Source organism: Dipodomys ordii, unplaced genomic scaffold (genome assembly GCF_000151885.1).
Source record: "Dipodomys ordii isolate 6190 unplaced genomic scaffold, Dord_2.0 Scaffold61, whole genome shotgun sequence".
NCBI classification, from domain to species: Eukaryota; Metazoa; Chordata; class Mammalia; order Rodentia; family Heteromyidae; genus Dipodomys; species Dipodomys ordii.
Genome location: NW_012267277.1, coordinates 8221 through 23722, shown reverse-complemented (window position 1 = coordinate 23722; position 15502 = coordinate 8221). Strand labels below are relative to the sequence as shown.

General features: G+C 37.9%; 1 protein-coding gene across 1 annotated transcript in view; it reads left to right on the top strand.

Annotated features, from left to right (window-relative positions):
- The window catches only part of LOC105989916 (FAS-associated factor 1-like), a gene marked incomplete at its 3' end in the record, with an annotated part of 18534 nt that extends 5405 nt beyond the window's left edge, over positions 1–13129 (top strand). The window contains exons 3-4 of the mRNA XM_013022187.1: positions 8194–8285; positions 13038–13129. Of these exons, the coding sequence (XP_012877641.1) occupies positions 8194–8285; positions 13038–13129 (184 nt within the window). The remainder of the gene's footprint in view (positions 1–8193; positions 8286–13037) is intronic.
- Between the last annotated feature and the right edge of the window lie 2373 nt (positions 13130–15502).

Below are 15502 nucleotides of genomic sequence, written 5' to 3'. Positions count from 1 at the left end.
CTGCCCGGGCTGGCTTTGAACCGCGATTCTCAGATCTCAGCCTCCTGAGTAGCTAGGATTACAGGCATGAGCCACCAGCGCCCGGCTTTCTGTAGCCTTTCTTAACTCTGATGGATATAGTTAACTTGAACCATTTTTTTCTGATCATATATGTATATATATATATATATATATATATTTTTTTTTTTGGCCTGTCATGGGGCTTAAACTCAGGGCCTGGGCTTTTTGGCTCAAGGCTAGTGCTCTACCACTTGAGCCACAGCACCAGTTCAGGCTTTTTTCTGTTTATGTGGCACTAAGGAATTGAACCCCAGAGGTTCACGCATGCTAGGCAAGTACTTTACCACTGAGCCATATTCCCAGCCCTAGAATGAGTTTTAAACATTATTCTTCTGTTTCAAGTTTTTCTTCTGACTGTTAAATTTTCAAACATAAGGATCAGGTCTTATTTTTAAATTTTTTTTCTTCAAGTATTTGACATAGTCATACCTGGTAATGAATGAATAGCTTTATAAAAAGTATGTGTGTGTTTCTGTATTCATTCATCTATTGTAGAATATTTGAAAATGTACACATTAACTTTTATGTCACCTGCCAGGTGGCCATGACCCATACCTGTAATCTTAGCTACTTAGGAGGCTGAAATCTGGGGATTGTGGTTCAAAGCTAGCCTGAGCAGGAAAGTCCATGAGACTCTTATCTCCTATTAACTACCAAAACGTACAAGTGGAGCTGTGGCTCAAAGTGGTAGAATGTTAGCCTTGAGTACAAAAGCTCAGGGACAGTGCCCAGGCCCTGAATTCAAGGCTTAGTGTATGTGTGTGTGTGTGCACACACACACACACGTTGGTTATGGGTTGTGAATTCAAGGCCTAGTGTACACACACACACATACAATATGTTGTTGGTTGTGGGTTGTGAGGCCTGAACTCTGGGCCTGGGCGCTCTCCCTGAGCTCTTCGGCTCAAAGCTAGAGCTCTACCACTTGAGGCTTTTTCTGCTTATGTGGTGCTGAGGAATTGAAGCCTCATGCATGCAAGGCAAGCACTTTACCACTGAGCCATCTTCCTAGCCCAACTGTTGTGGTTTCTTTTCTTTTTCTTTTTTTTTCTGTCGTGGGGCCTGAACCCTGGGCCTGGGCGCTGTCCCTCAGCTCTTCAGCCAAAGGCTAACATTCTACCACTTGAACCTCAGCCCCATTTCTGTCTTTTTCTGCTTATGTGGTGTTGATGAATTGAACCCAGGGTCCCACTCATACAAGGCAAGCACTCTACCACTGAGCCACCTTCCCAGCTCCAACACACGGAGAAATTTAATGTCACCTAATTGCTCTAGACTACCATACTATTATTCAGGAGTTTAATAAATAACTTTCCTGTAGCTATATCAATTTTAAAGAAAATAAATATACAATAGGATAATTGAACTTTTCATGTTATTACTAGAAAGATGTATTTAGATATGATAGCAAATCTAAAGGGAGCTAAGAAATTTATACTGGAGTGACACCTAGTGGTAATTACACTGGCTTGTTAATGGACTTTGTATCCTGTTTATTACTGTAGTTTCATTTTATTACCAGAAGTCTTCTGAGTTTTATTGTCTAATCTTGAATAAATTTGAAGAATCATTTTTATTTCTTGATTGTCCTATAAAATACTTTCTAGTGTAAGGTAGTATGATCTTTTTGAAGGTAGGTGTCACTCTATAAAGTACAGCAATGAATTTAACCTAACATACAGGTATTTGTTTAATAAAGTTCGCTGGTTGTAGACCTGAACTCTGGGCCTGGGCACTGTCCCTCAGCTCTTCACCTCAAGGCTAGCACTCTACCGCTTTAGCTATAGCACCACTTCGGCCTTTTCTGTTTATGTGGTGCTGAGGAATCGAACACAGGGCCTCATGCATGCAAGGCAAGCACTCTACCACTGAGCCACCACCCAGCCCCTCTTAATCTACTTTCTTGAAGCATCTTTTATTGTAGTTTAAAAGAATCAGGTTTAATACAGAAAGATTTAAAAGTTTTAAAGATTTAGCCAGAGTATTTCAGTCTGAAAAGTCTATGAGCTTAGTAATTTATAATTTTGGCTGTCTTTTAAATCTTTGGCAAATGTTTGCCAGCCCTCTATGCATCAGTCATACTTTAAGGAAAATGTGCACTAAGTGATTCTTTTTGTTTGCATATTAATAATATGGGGGAAAAGGAGGTCAGAGTAATAATCTTATTTGCCTTTTAAAGATACTGGGAACATGAAAAATTAGAGGAATAGTTTTAGCTACTCTCTTTGGAGAGGATAGAGATAAAATATTTTGTGTTAGTAATATTGTTTGTTCCATTTACAAACTGATATCTGGTGAGTTCATGCTAATGCTTATGTATCACCAAAATAATTTATAGTGTTATTTAAAGCCTGAATAAGCAGCTTGTCAAACTGTTGTCTTAATATGCATTGTTCAGTTTTATTTATGCATTAGGAAGATTGCTTTTTTTTTTTTTGGTTCAGGTCGTGGGGCCTGAACTCTGGGCCTGGGCGCTGTCCCTCAGCTGTTCAGCTCAAGGATAGCGTTCCACCACTTGAGCCACAGCACCATTTCCAGCTTTTAAATTGATATTTACTGATCATATAGCTGATATATGTTGATATTTCAGTATAATTAACTACCACAGTTCCTTTCCATTTATCTGCTTATCCTAATTCACCCCTAGACTCTAGTAATCATTCCACTCTGTTTCTTTAGTTTTCATTTTTTGATCTCATATATAAGTAAATCCATGTAATTTTGTTCTTATGTGTTTATTTAAGAGAATTTAATATATGTTCACCAGAGGAGTTATACAACAATGTTCATAGCATAGTTATTACCCATTAGTACCTGGCTTACCATTAACTTTTGAAACTTAATTCATACATTAGATTTCCTCACCATTATTTTATTATTTAGAAGCAAATACTAGCCAGATGACAGTGGCTCACGCCTGTAATCCTAGCTACTCTGGAGGCTGAGATCTGAGGATCTAGGCTTAAAGCCTGCCAGGGCAGAAAAGTCTGTGAGACTCTTATCTCTAATTAACTATCAGAAAAACTAGAAATGGAGCTGTGGCTGAAGTGGTAGCATGCTAGCCTTAAGCACAAAAGCTCAGGGACAGATCCCAAGGACTGGCTGACACACACCAAAAAGGAAAGAGGCAAATACTTTGCTTGGTACTAGCACTACTCAAGGAAGGAGATTACAAATGGCATTAATATTGAAAGGTTGGCATTACTGAAAGCCATTTGAGAAAATGCCACATTTTATAGTGGAATAGTATCTAGCAATAAAATGGAACTAGTTATGTGTGTATATGTTACCACATAGACATAAAAGACAACAGCAAAACTAATCTTTAGGGTGAGCAGGAGGATCATGGTTAGAGTGAACAGGCTTAGTTTCAAAGCAGAGTAAGCAAACTATTTGTAACATGGGAAATGTTCATCTTAAACATATACCAGAGTATATATTATTAGAATTGAAGTGATCTTATGTATAAATCATAATTCAATTAAGTTAATTAAAAAATAAAATTGCTGGGAGCCAGTGGCCCACGCCTGTAATCATAGCTACTCAGGAGGCTGAGGTCTGAGGATTGCAGTTCAAAGCCAGCCTGGGGAGGAAAGGCCGTGAAATTCATTTATCTCCAATAAACCACCAGAAAACCAGAAGTGGCACTGTAGCTCAAGTAGTAGAGCCTAGCCTTGAGCTGAAGAGCTGAGGAACAGCGCTCAGGCCCATAGTTCAAGCCCCCTGACCGATAATAAAGTAATAATAATAAAAATAATAATATTAATAATTTGATACATAAAGACATAGAAAATTTACATGTTGATAGGCTAAGGTAGTGTTTGTTGATGGGGTACCATGGGATGTTTCATTAATATACATATCATGTAATGTTTCAATCAAGGTAAATACATGTTTCCTCTAACATTTTTTTCTGGTAAAAACTTTTAGGAAGCCCGGCACTGGTGGCTCACACCTGTAATCCTAGCTACTCAGGAGACTGAGATCTGAGGATCATGGTTCAAAGCCAGCCCAGGCATCAAAGTCTGTGAAATTCTTATCTCCAGTAAACCACTAGAAAACCAGAAGTGGCGCTGTGGCTCAAGCGGTAGAGCTCTCGCCTTGAGCTGAAGAGCCGAGGGACAGTGCTCAGGCCCAGAGTTCAAGCCCCTCAACCGACCAAAACAAAACAAAACTTTAAAAAAAAATTTTATTTCTTTTTTTTTAATTTTTATTTATTTTTTATTGTGAGAATACTGTACATAGGGGTTACAATTACATGGGCAAGATAATGAGTACATTTCTTATCAAGCATTGTAGCCTCCTCCTTTGTTTCCCCTTCCTATCCCTTCCCATCCTTCCCCTGCCCCCACCAACCCAATCCTCTCCGCCCCCCCCCAAAGTTGTAAAGTTCGTTTTCGACATAACAACTTGTACTTCTCATTGTTGTAACAGGTCAACCTGTATCCTTACTTAAACGACTTGTCACAAAACAAAACTTTAAGAAGTATTTTTGCTATCTTTTGAAGTATATTAGAGTTTTCCTAGTGTTCCTCCTTTCTAGCTATAGCTTAATACCTATTAGTGATACTTTTCTTATTCTTCTTCCCCTTCTATTATCTCCAGTCTCTGGTAACTACTATTATATTGTGAGGTCAGCTTTTGTTTAAGATTTTATACACGAGTGAGAGTATGTTGTACATAAAAAGATGTTGGCTTATTTTGTTTAACATACTGATCTTCAGTTCCATTCAACATAAATGATAGGATTTCATATTCTTTTTTTTTTTTTTTTTTTTTCGGTCGTGGGGCTTGAACTCTGGGCCTGGGCGCTGTCCCTCAGCTCTTCAGCTCAAGGCGAGCGCTCTACCACTTGAGCCACAGCGCCACTTCCGGTTTTCTGGTGGTTTATTGGAGATAGGAGTCTCACGGTCTCTCCTGCCCGGGCTGGCTTTGAACCGCGATCCTCAGATCTCAGCCTCCTGAGTAGCTAGGATTACAGGCGTGAGCCACCAGCGCCCGGCAGGATTTCATATTCTTAATGGCTGAATATTTTGCTGTTTGTATACATCACTTTCTGTATATATCCATCAGTTGATAGATACCTGGGGTCTTTCTAATCATTAGCTATTATGAATAATGCTACAATGAACATGTGAGTACAAGTGTCCTTTATATATTGATTTCATTTTTTGGGGGATTGCTGGTTCATATGGTAGTTCTAATTTTAGTTTTTTGAAGAATCTCAATTTTTTTTTTTTTTTTGCCAGTCCTGGGGCTTGAACTCAGGACCTGGGCACTGTCCCTAAGCTTCTTTTTGCTCAAGGCTAGCACACTACCACTTAAGCCACAGAACCACTTCTGGCTTTTTCTGTTTATGTGGTACTGAGGAATCGAACCCAGGGCTTCGCCACCCAGCCCATCTCAATTTATTTTTAAGTGCAGTATTGTATTCAGTAGTTGGTATTAATGCTGTGCATATCTTTAAAACAATTTTCCAAATAATTTGGAAGAGGGGAAGGAGTATACTGTAGTGACAGTGCCATCTTGTGGTAAGTTCTTTGGAGTTAGACAGATCCACAGATTGAATTCTATACTTAGAACTTGCTGCTTTATAGCACTTTTCTCCTAAATTATTTTGAATACCTAAAAACAAAAGCTACTATATACTGAGAACCTATCCTGACTAGTGTCATGTTAGATTTTGTTTTTATGTCATTAATTGTAATAATGACATAATTTAAGATAATCAGTATTTTTTGAGTTCTTTGTTTGAATCAGACATTGTGCAAAATATTTTTGTTTTGAGATGTTATGTAGTACTAACAGTAATCTGATGAGTTGTTAGTACCACAGACGAAGAAACTCAGGTGAATAGAGAATAATTTAAAAATAGAAGGAGCTGGGTGCCGGTGGCGCATGCCTGAAATCCTAGCTACTCAGGAGACTGAGATCTGAGGATCACGGTTCAAAGTCAGCCTGGATAGGAAACTCCATGAGACTCTTCTCTCCAATAAACCACTAGAAAATCGGAAGTGGCACTGTGGCTCAAGTGGTAGAGCACTCGCCTTGAGCTGAAGAGTGCAGGAACAGTGCCCAAGCCCAGATTTCAAGCCCCACAATCTACCAAAAAAACCCAAAAAACAAACCAAAAAACCCCAGAAGGGACTAATATTGCTGTTATTGTTTATCTTTGTTTTTTAAGAATGAAAATGAAAAATATATTTTAAGAATATTTTAAATATTTAAATATTCTTAAATATTTAAATATTCTTAAAAATATATTTTTAAGAATGAAAATGAAAAATATATTTTAGGGTTTCTGGTTTTGAAATACTTGATTTTTCAATTTTAGTATTTCATACCTAAATTCTTTCTTTTCTTTTTCCTTCTCTTCTTTTTTCTTCTTCTTATCCTTGCTTGCTTGCTTGCTTCCTTCCTTCCCTCCCTCCCTCCCTCCCTTCTTCCCTCCTTCCTTCCTTTGTTCCTTCCCCTTCCCTTGACCCTTCCTCTCCCCTCCCCTTTCTCTCCTCTCCTTTCCCTTACCTTTTTCTATCTTTTCCTTTTTTCTTCTTGTTTCTTTCTTCTTTCCTACTCTTCTTCCTCCTCCTTCTCTTCTTCCTCTTCTTGTTGTTTTTGTGCCAGTCCAGGGGCTTGAACTAAGGACCTGGGAGTGGTCCCTGAAACTTTTTGCTCATGGCCAGTGCTTTACCACTTGAGCCATAGCTTTACTTCTTGTTTTTTGATGGCTATGTGGAAATAAGAGTCTCATGGATTTGCTGCCTGGTCTGGGTACAAACCATGATCCTCAGATTTTAGTCCCCTGAATACCTTGGATTACAGATGTGGGCGACCAGTGTCCAGTTACACTTGAAACTTTTGAATATTTATTTTAACTTATTCACAACCATACATATTTACAGAGTACAATGTGATGCTTTGATATATGTATATAATGTGTAATGATAAAAATTAGGATAATTTCTCCATCTTTTTAAACACCATTTTGTTGTATTTGGAGCCTTCTAAACTCCTTTCTTCAAGTTCTTCATAAAATATATAAGATGTTGTACACTACGGTCACCATCTTCTGCTATAGAACACTAGAACTTACAGCTTACTGACTATACTGAAGAAACAGCCTACCAGAAGGAAAAAATATTTACAAAGTATCTGACAGTGGTGACATACCAAATATATAAGGAACTTAAAAATATAAACAGCAACAAAAATAAGCTCACTAGGATGTGAGCTAACAGCTGGGAACAATAGTATTTGTGGTCCTAGCTACTTGGCAGACTGAGTTAGAAGCATTACTTGAACCTAGAAGTTGCTTGGAAAATATAGTGAAACCTCATTTTCAGAAAAAAAAACACTGATGATTTGAGTAGATTTCTCAAAGATAGACAATAGATGGAAAAGTGGCTTACTTTAATCATTAGGCAAATGCAAATTAAAACACCTTTGAAATTCCATTTCACCCCAGCCAGAACGGCTGAAAACAAATTATTGTTGTGAGGCTTGAACTCAGACCCTGGGCACTGTCAATATTCCCCCTTTTATTGTTTTTCTATTCAACACAATTGAAACTGTCTTCTAGATCATATGTATTGACTTTAGTTTTTCGGTTAAAGTATGTTATTTTCTTTCATCCTCATAGTCTGTGAGTAGATAGATAGTATTATTTTTTTCATTTTTTAGATGTAGGAATAAGAATAGGCAAGCTATTTCTAAAAAAGAAAATTTTAACCTAAATTTTCATTATAAAGTCTGCTTTCCCTGTACCATAATGCCTCAATCTTTATACTTATATGCTACTACCATAGACTGAACTTGGGTATATAAGTCAGTTGGTTAGTTTTTCTGTTCAAATTCTCAATCACAGAAATTTCTCTTAAAAAGCAAAGCTTAATGAAAGTATATAAGTAGAAAAAATCAGTTGTGGAGTCTTATAATTAATGTTTAAGCCAGAGTTCTTTGAAGGGGCAGCATACTGTTTGAACAAGAAGATTTTAAGTTTGGAGTATTGAATAAAAAAAATTATTCATCAGACAAGAATCATTGACTATATATTGTATCCCAAATACTTATGCTTGTCTTCTATAGACAAATGTTGACTATTTGTTAGTAACATCTGTTTTCTTATTTCTACAGGAGAGATTAAACAGATCCTAGAAAGTGAGCTTCAGATACCTGTGCCTAAAATGCTCTTAAAAGGATGGAAGACTGGAGATGTGGAAGACAGTGTGAGTTTCTTGAAACAAAACAAAAAAAAGAAAATTCAGTTAGGCAATTGACTAAATGATATATACAAGTTGTTACATATGAGTCAGATGTTAATGTGACCAACACTCACTTGATTTAGTTGAATCCCAAACAATGTGTTTAAAGCTAAAATATTTCCAGGCTAAACTAATAGTTTAAATGATTAGATATAAGTAAGTAAAAACACTGTGTGCCATGTTTTTCTTGTTTCTAGTTAATTTGTACTCCTTTTGATAGCATTTGTCCCCCCTTCCCCCCTTCAAACTGTTAGGGTATCACTGAATGTCCTGAAAAAAAAATTATTGGACCACAACTGGCTTGAGAAAGTTACACATAGTATGATGCCAAGTATTAATTATGGAGCAGAGATAATAATAGAATGGGCTGAGAATGTGGCTTAGTGGTAGAGTAGTTGCCTAGCATTCATGAAGCCCTGGGTTTGATTGCTTAGTACCTCATAAACAGAAAAAGCTGGAAAGAGAAAGAGAGAGAGGGGAGAGGGGTGGGGAATAGGAAACTTAAAACTTGGAAAATTTAAATGGTAGCAATAGTTTTTGATTTATTTAGATAGTGGCAGGTTCCTGGAATAAATTCTAAGAATTTGCAGAAAGTGCTAGCCTTGTTAGATACCCAGTATGTTTCACATGCCTTTTCTTTCTTTTTCTTTTTTTTTTCTTTCTTATTTTTAAACACAAAGAGTAGGAATGGAGGGAAAGAAATGAATTAACTGTGAAGTTTTCAGTATTTGAGGAGAAAATAATTTACTGAAACTTTTTTTATCATGTTATTAAGTTAGGGCCTAGACTTAGGAACTGGGTGCTGTCCCTTAGAATTTAAGCTCAAGGCTAGTGTTCTATCACTTAGGCCACAGCTCCACTTCTAACTTTCTAATGGTTAACTGGAGATAAGAGTTTCACAGACTTTTCTGCCCAGGCTGCTTTAAACTGCAATCCTCCTGCCTCAGCCTGCTCAGTAGATAGAATTACAGGCATGAGCCACTAACACTCATTTACAATCTTAAACTTTTAGTTCAGTTCTTTATGAGTTGCTGCTTGTAGAATTGTGCTTATAAATTCTACTTGTATATGTTAGTTTATTTGATATGTGGAACTGCTATGAGTATTTCAATGAGGTATTTGTAAGTTTAGGTATGAGTAAGCTTTGTGTGCCATGTAGTCTCTGCTTTAGCTACTCAGTTCTGCTGATGATAAGTGAAAGCAACCATAGCCAATATGTGAAAGAACAAACATAATTATATTCCAGTGTAACTTTGCATATAGACACAAAACTTGATTTTTATATAATTTCACATGTCATGAAATAGTCTTTTGAATACCTCCTCAATTTAATATTATTTCTCTCTATTAAAAAAATGTTAAGCTAATTGTGCACTTGGTGGCTTCTAATTGCTCAGGAGTCTGAGATGTGAGGATTACAGTTTAAAAGCAGCCTCGGCAGAAAAGTCTATGAAACTCTTACCTCCAATTAACCACTGAAAAGTCAGAAAGTGGTAGAGTGCTAGCAAGTCTTTAGCAAAGATACTAAGGGACAGTGCACAGACTCAGGTCAAAATCCAGGACTAGCACATGTGTACACACACACACACAGTGCACAGACTCAGAGGTCAAAATCCAGGAGTAGTGTGTGCGCGCGCGCGCACACACACACACACACACACACACACCACACAGACTCAGAGGTCAAAATCCAGGACTTGCACATGTGTACACACACACACACACACACAGTTGAAACCTATTTTTTTTTTCTTCTGCTTATGTGGTGCTGAGGAATTGAACCCAGGGCCTCAAGCATGCAAGGCAAGCGCTCTACCACTGAGCCACCTTCCCAGCCCTTGAAACCTATTTTTGATTCACCAACAATATAAAAAACAGAGAACAGTCCTGATTCGTTAGCTTTTTTTTTATGATGTTGGGAATGAAGTCTAGGGCCTCTCAAATGCAAGGAAAGCATTGTACCACTGAAACTTATTCCCAACCACTGGCTGCTCTGACTTATACATAAATTTCAAGAGGAAAGTACTGACTAAGTAAATCAACAACCTTGACACAAAGAAAGCAAGATACTAAAGTCATTTACATAGCTCTATTAATAATTAGTTTTGTGAAACTGGTTGCAAAACACTTATACCGGGTCTGGGAAGGTGGCTTGGTGGTACAGTGCTCCTTGTATGCATGAGGCCCTGGGTTTGATTGTTCAGTACCACATGAGCAGAAAAAGCTGGAAGTGATGCTGTGGCTCAGGTGATAGAGTGCTAGCCTTGAGATGAAGAGCTGAGGGACAATGCCCAGGCCCAGAGTTCAGGCCTGAGGGACAATGCCCAGGCCCAGAGTTCAGGCCCCACCACACACACACACACACACACACACACACACACACACACAGCTGAGGGACAATGCACACACACACACACACACACCCAAAAAAAACACTTATGCATATTTTTCAGTACACACACACACACACAGCTGAGGGACAATGCCCAGACACACACACACCCAAAAAAAACACTTATGCATATTTTTCAGTGGTTTGTAAAAAGAAAGGCAGTCATTTAGAAAATGTTCTTTAAGCTATTTTTCTTCTATTTCAACAGCCTTTGTTACATATAATACTTTCAGTTACTTTATTTTTGTGATACTGGGGTTCGAACCCAGAGCCTGGTGTGTGCTGGGCAAGCACTTTATAATTCAAACCATGTTCTAGCCATATAACTGATTATTTCTTTATACTCTATTAAAAATCAGTATACATTAGTTGTACAATGAAGTTTTCATTTTAACATGTCTACACATGCATACAACATAGCAACCAGGATTGCACTCAACCAGGATGGAAGTTTCAGTTGACAAGTAGTTGATTTCAGTACATTGTATATGAGACTCTTCTCTACTCAGAGTGGTTTAGTTTCAAAGTCTATTGTATGTGATAAATCGTGGTCTTGTGTTTGTTGTAAGTTCTAGTGAAAACTGATCACCACAAACTGCTCTGATTTTTTTTAAGACAAATATAGGATCCAAGATATCTCTAGGAATGATATCCTGATCATATCCCAAAGAGCTGGCACTGGGTCTAGCTCCCAACTCCTTGCCACTCTTATTCTGCTGTGAGAGCAATCACTTTCCTAATTTCCTGGGTCCCTGGAAACTCCTTGTAGTTTCTCCTTTCTTTTGTGTCACTAGATTCTCAACATGATCCTCAGATCTCAGCCTTCTGAGTAGCTCAGATTACAGGTGTAAGCCACTGGCTCCTGGTCTACCTGAAACTCAGTTACTAGGACTTGAACTCAGAGCCTTTGTTCAGCTTTTCCATTCATTGCTGGTGCCCTCCTACTTGAGCCATGCCTCTAATCTAGCTCTTTGCTGAATACTTGGAGATAGAATCTCATGGCCTTTTCTGCATTAGGCAGATTTCAAATGTGGTCCTTAGATCTCAGGCTCCTGAGGAGCCAGGATTACAGGTATGAGCCATTGGTTCCCAGCTTGCATCAAATTCTTGTTCTCTTTATATTCTCTTGGATTATTTCTATATTATCTTCAAGTCTTTGCTCTTGTCATAGACTCTAACCACCCAGGTGAAAATTTCAAAAAACTCTTACCTAAAATTCTTTATCACCTTTTCTTGCTTTTTTTTTTTTTTGCCGGTCATGGGGCCTAAACTCTGGGCCTGGGCACTGTCCCTCAGCTCTTCAGCTCAAGGCTAGGACTCTACCCCTTGAGCCATAGCGCCACTTCCGGCTTTTTCTGTTTATGTGGTGCTGAGGAATCAAACCCAGGGGCCTCATGCATGCAAGGCAAGCACTCTACCACTGAGCCACCTTCCCAGCCCCACCTTTTTTTGCTTTATCTTTAGTTAAAATTATGTCCTCTATAACTCAGCTACAAAGGTTACTTACTTTATTCCTAAAAGGTTACTTACTTTATTCCTTTTTATTCTTTTTAAATATGAAATGTACACTCTATAAAATCATAAATTTAATTTTAGGCTGTTCTAGTCACTTGTATATTCTCAGTGGCTACAATAATCCTGGAATAGAGAAAGTTGCTCAGTAAATTTCTAAATAAGTGTACTCCTTGAATGTATGACCATAAAGATGTAAAAATATATTTCTTAATGTATATTGCTATATTTCTGTACACCAGAAAGTTATTTACCATCAAATTGGGGTTTTGAAATATATATATGATTTTTGTGCCAAGGGAATTTAGTTTGTATATGGTTGTAACTACAAGCAGGGTAATTTAACAAAAAAGTAAATGAAATCTGAATTAGTAAATATTCCTGCTAGTTTGTATAACCTCTTAGGCTGCAGCTCCTTATCTAAAAATTTATTGGCGGTAAAATGCTTTTCTGTGATCCTTTCTTGACTTAGTAATTTCTGAAACGTTGCAGTTTTGATTTTTTGCCATAAAATCTTGTTAGTTGCATGAGTATACTTCTTCAGTGAAGAAATTATGAACTAAATTGTGTTCTTATCTATTTGTATTTCTTCGTGAGCTTGTCAATGAATTTGTATTTTTATTTTTAATCTTCACATTTATACTAATTTTCAGTTTATATTAGGGGGGAACAAGAGATTGGATTCAGCAGTTTTCCATTATGTCATTTAGGAAATTATCAGAAGATGAAAGGTCAAGCTGTTAATCTGTGAAATTTTCAACCATTATAAAAAAATTGATAATGCATATTCATTTTTTGTTTTCCTTTTTCAGACGGTCCTAAAATCACTACACTTGCCAAAAAACAACAGTCTTTATGTCCTTACACCAGACTTGCCACCACCTTCATCATCCAGTCATGTTGGGTAAGTAGTTTATTTTTCTGGGAATCTGAAGAATTTAGTTGTTACATTCTTTTTTTTTTTTTTTTGCCAGTCATGGGGCCTGAACTCTGGGTCTGGGCACTGTCCCTCAGCTCTTCAGCTCAAGGCTAGCGCTCTACCACTGGAGCCACAGCACCACTTCCGGCTTTTTCTGTTTATGTGGTGCTGAGGAATTGAACCCAGGGCCTCATGCTTGCAAGGCATGCACTCTACCGCTGAGCTACCTTCCCAGCCCAAGTTGTTACATTCTTTTATGGTACATATACACACCAAAATTAAATCAAGCAAAAAGCTGTGGAAGTTTTTTTTTATATGTATTTTTTATTGTAAAAATACTGTACAGAGGGGTTACAGTTACATGAGTAGGGTAATGAGAACATTTGCTATCGAGCATTGTTACCTCCTTTATTTTTCCCTTACCATCCCTTCCCTCCCTACCTCCTAAACTCCTTACTCCCCATCCCCCCTCCACCTGAAATTGTAAAGTTCATTTTCAGTGTCTTGTACATCTCACTATTACAGTGGGTCAACCTGTATCCTTATTTAAGCATTTTGTTATAGCCCTTCCCCTCCCCAAATTATAAAAATGTATATACAAGATGCAGGAATTAGATACAGTGAAAACTGGGGTTATACCATGGGGTAAGAACATACAAAAGAAATAGAATCACATAGTACATTATAAGTACATTAAAAACAATAGCAAGATAGGAAAAAAAAACCCACTTGTGTTCCTGTCTTGGGATTCATTTCATTTAACATCATGTTATATGGTCATATGTACATAGCTTTTGACCTTTTCTGCTTGTTATAAGTTTTTTTTTTTTTTTTGCTGGTCATGGGGCCTGAACTCTGGGCCTGGGTGCTGTTCCTTAATTCTTCAGCTCAAGGCTAGTACTCTACCACTAGAGCCACAGCACCATTTTTGGCTTTTTCTGCTTATGTAGTGCTGAGGAAGCGAACCCAGGGCCTCATGCATGCAAGGCAAGCATTCTACCACTGAGCCACCTTCCCAGGCCCCATGTGGAAGCTTTTAACTTACCAGTAGCTGCTAAGTATGTCCATTTTCAAACCATTTGTCCTGAATAATGAGTCTTCTTAGAAATAGATCATCTTTACCAAAACTCTAGTGTATTAAAAATAGTCAAGCCAGGCACTGGTGGCTCACTCCTGTAATCCTAGCCACTGAGGAGGCTGAGATTTTAGGATCAAAGTTCAAAGCCAGCCCCAGCAGGAAAGTCTGTGAGACGCTTATCTCCAGTAAACCACCAGAAAATTGGAAGTGGTGCTGTGGCTCAAGTGGTAGAGCGCTTGCCTTGAGCTGAAGAGCTGCCCAGGCCCAGAGTTCAAGCCCCACGACTGACAAAAAAAGAAAAAGAAAGAAAAGAAAAGAAAGAAAGACACTGAAAATGGGGGTGAGGAAGGATGTAGTTTAGCAGTAGAATGCCTTGCCTAGCATGCTCCAGGTTCTAGATTTGATCCACAGTACTGAAACAGACAACTGAACAAAACAAAATATATCAGGGAAAGACTAAAGTTGGAGGGAAGAGAAACAATAAGTGGAATCACAATCTCTTATTGCTGAAGAAGACATACCTTTCATAAAAATTCACTGAGTTCTACAGGATAAACACTAGCATACAGTTTATTAAAATGTTTCTATTGGAAGACAGAAGCTTATTTTTCTCAGTTCTTACAGTAAAACTCAATACATTTTAGAATAATCCAATGATGTTAATATTATTTGACATAATTGCATCTTATTGCTAGATAAAACAAGTGACCTATGTTTACTAATTATGCTAGTGATAATATATGACATATAATATATGATAATATAGTATGATGTATGACATTATTTGTATAATGTATTATATATGAATGATACTGTAGTTTGAATTGAGGTCCTTACTCTTGCTAGAAAGGTATTCTACTACTTGAGCCGTGCTACCCCACCCTATCCTCAGACCATAATCTTTCTAACTACAGCTTCCTTTGTAGCTGGAATCATAGGCACATACTACCATGCCTGGCTCACTGATTGAGATGATATCTCCCTAAGTTTTGGCTTGGCCTGGGCTTCAGCAGTCCTCCAGATCTTCACCTTCTGAGTAGCTGGAGTTGCAGATCTGAGACACCATGCCAGTCCTTGAATAATAATTTTTCTGGAACTTTTCATAGAGTATAGCCTCAGAACTATGTTTAAATTGACTTTAGAATTTCAAGATCAGGGCTGGGAAGGTGGCTCAGTGGTAGAGCGCTTGCCTTGCATGCATGAGGCCTGGGGTTCGATTCCTCAGCACCACATAAGCAAAAAGAAAAAAGCCGGAAGTGGTGCTGTGGCTCAAGTGGTAG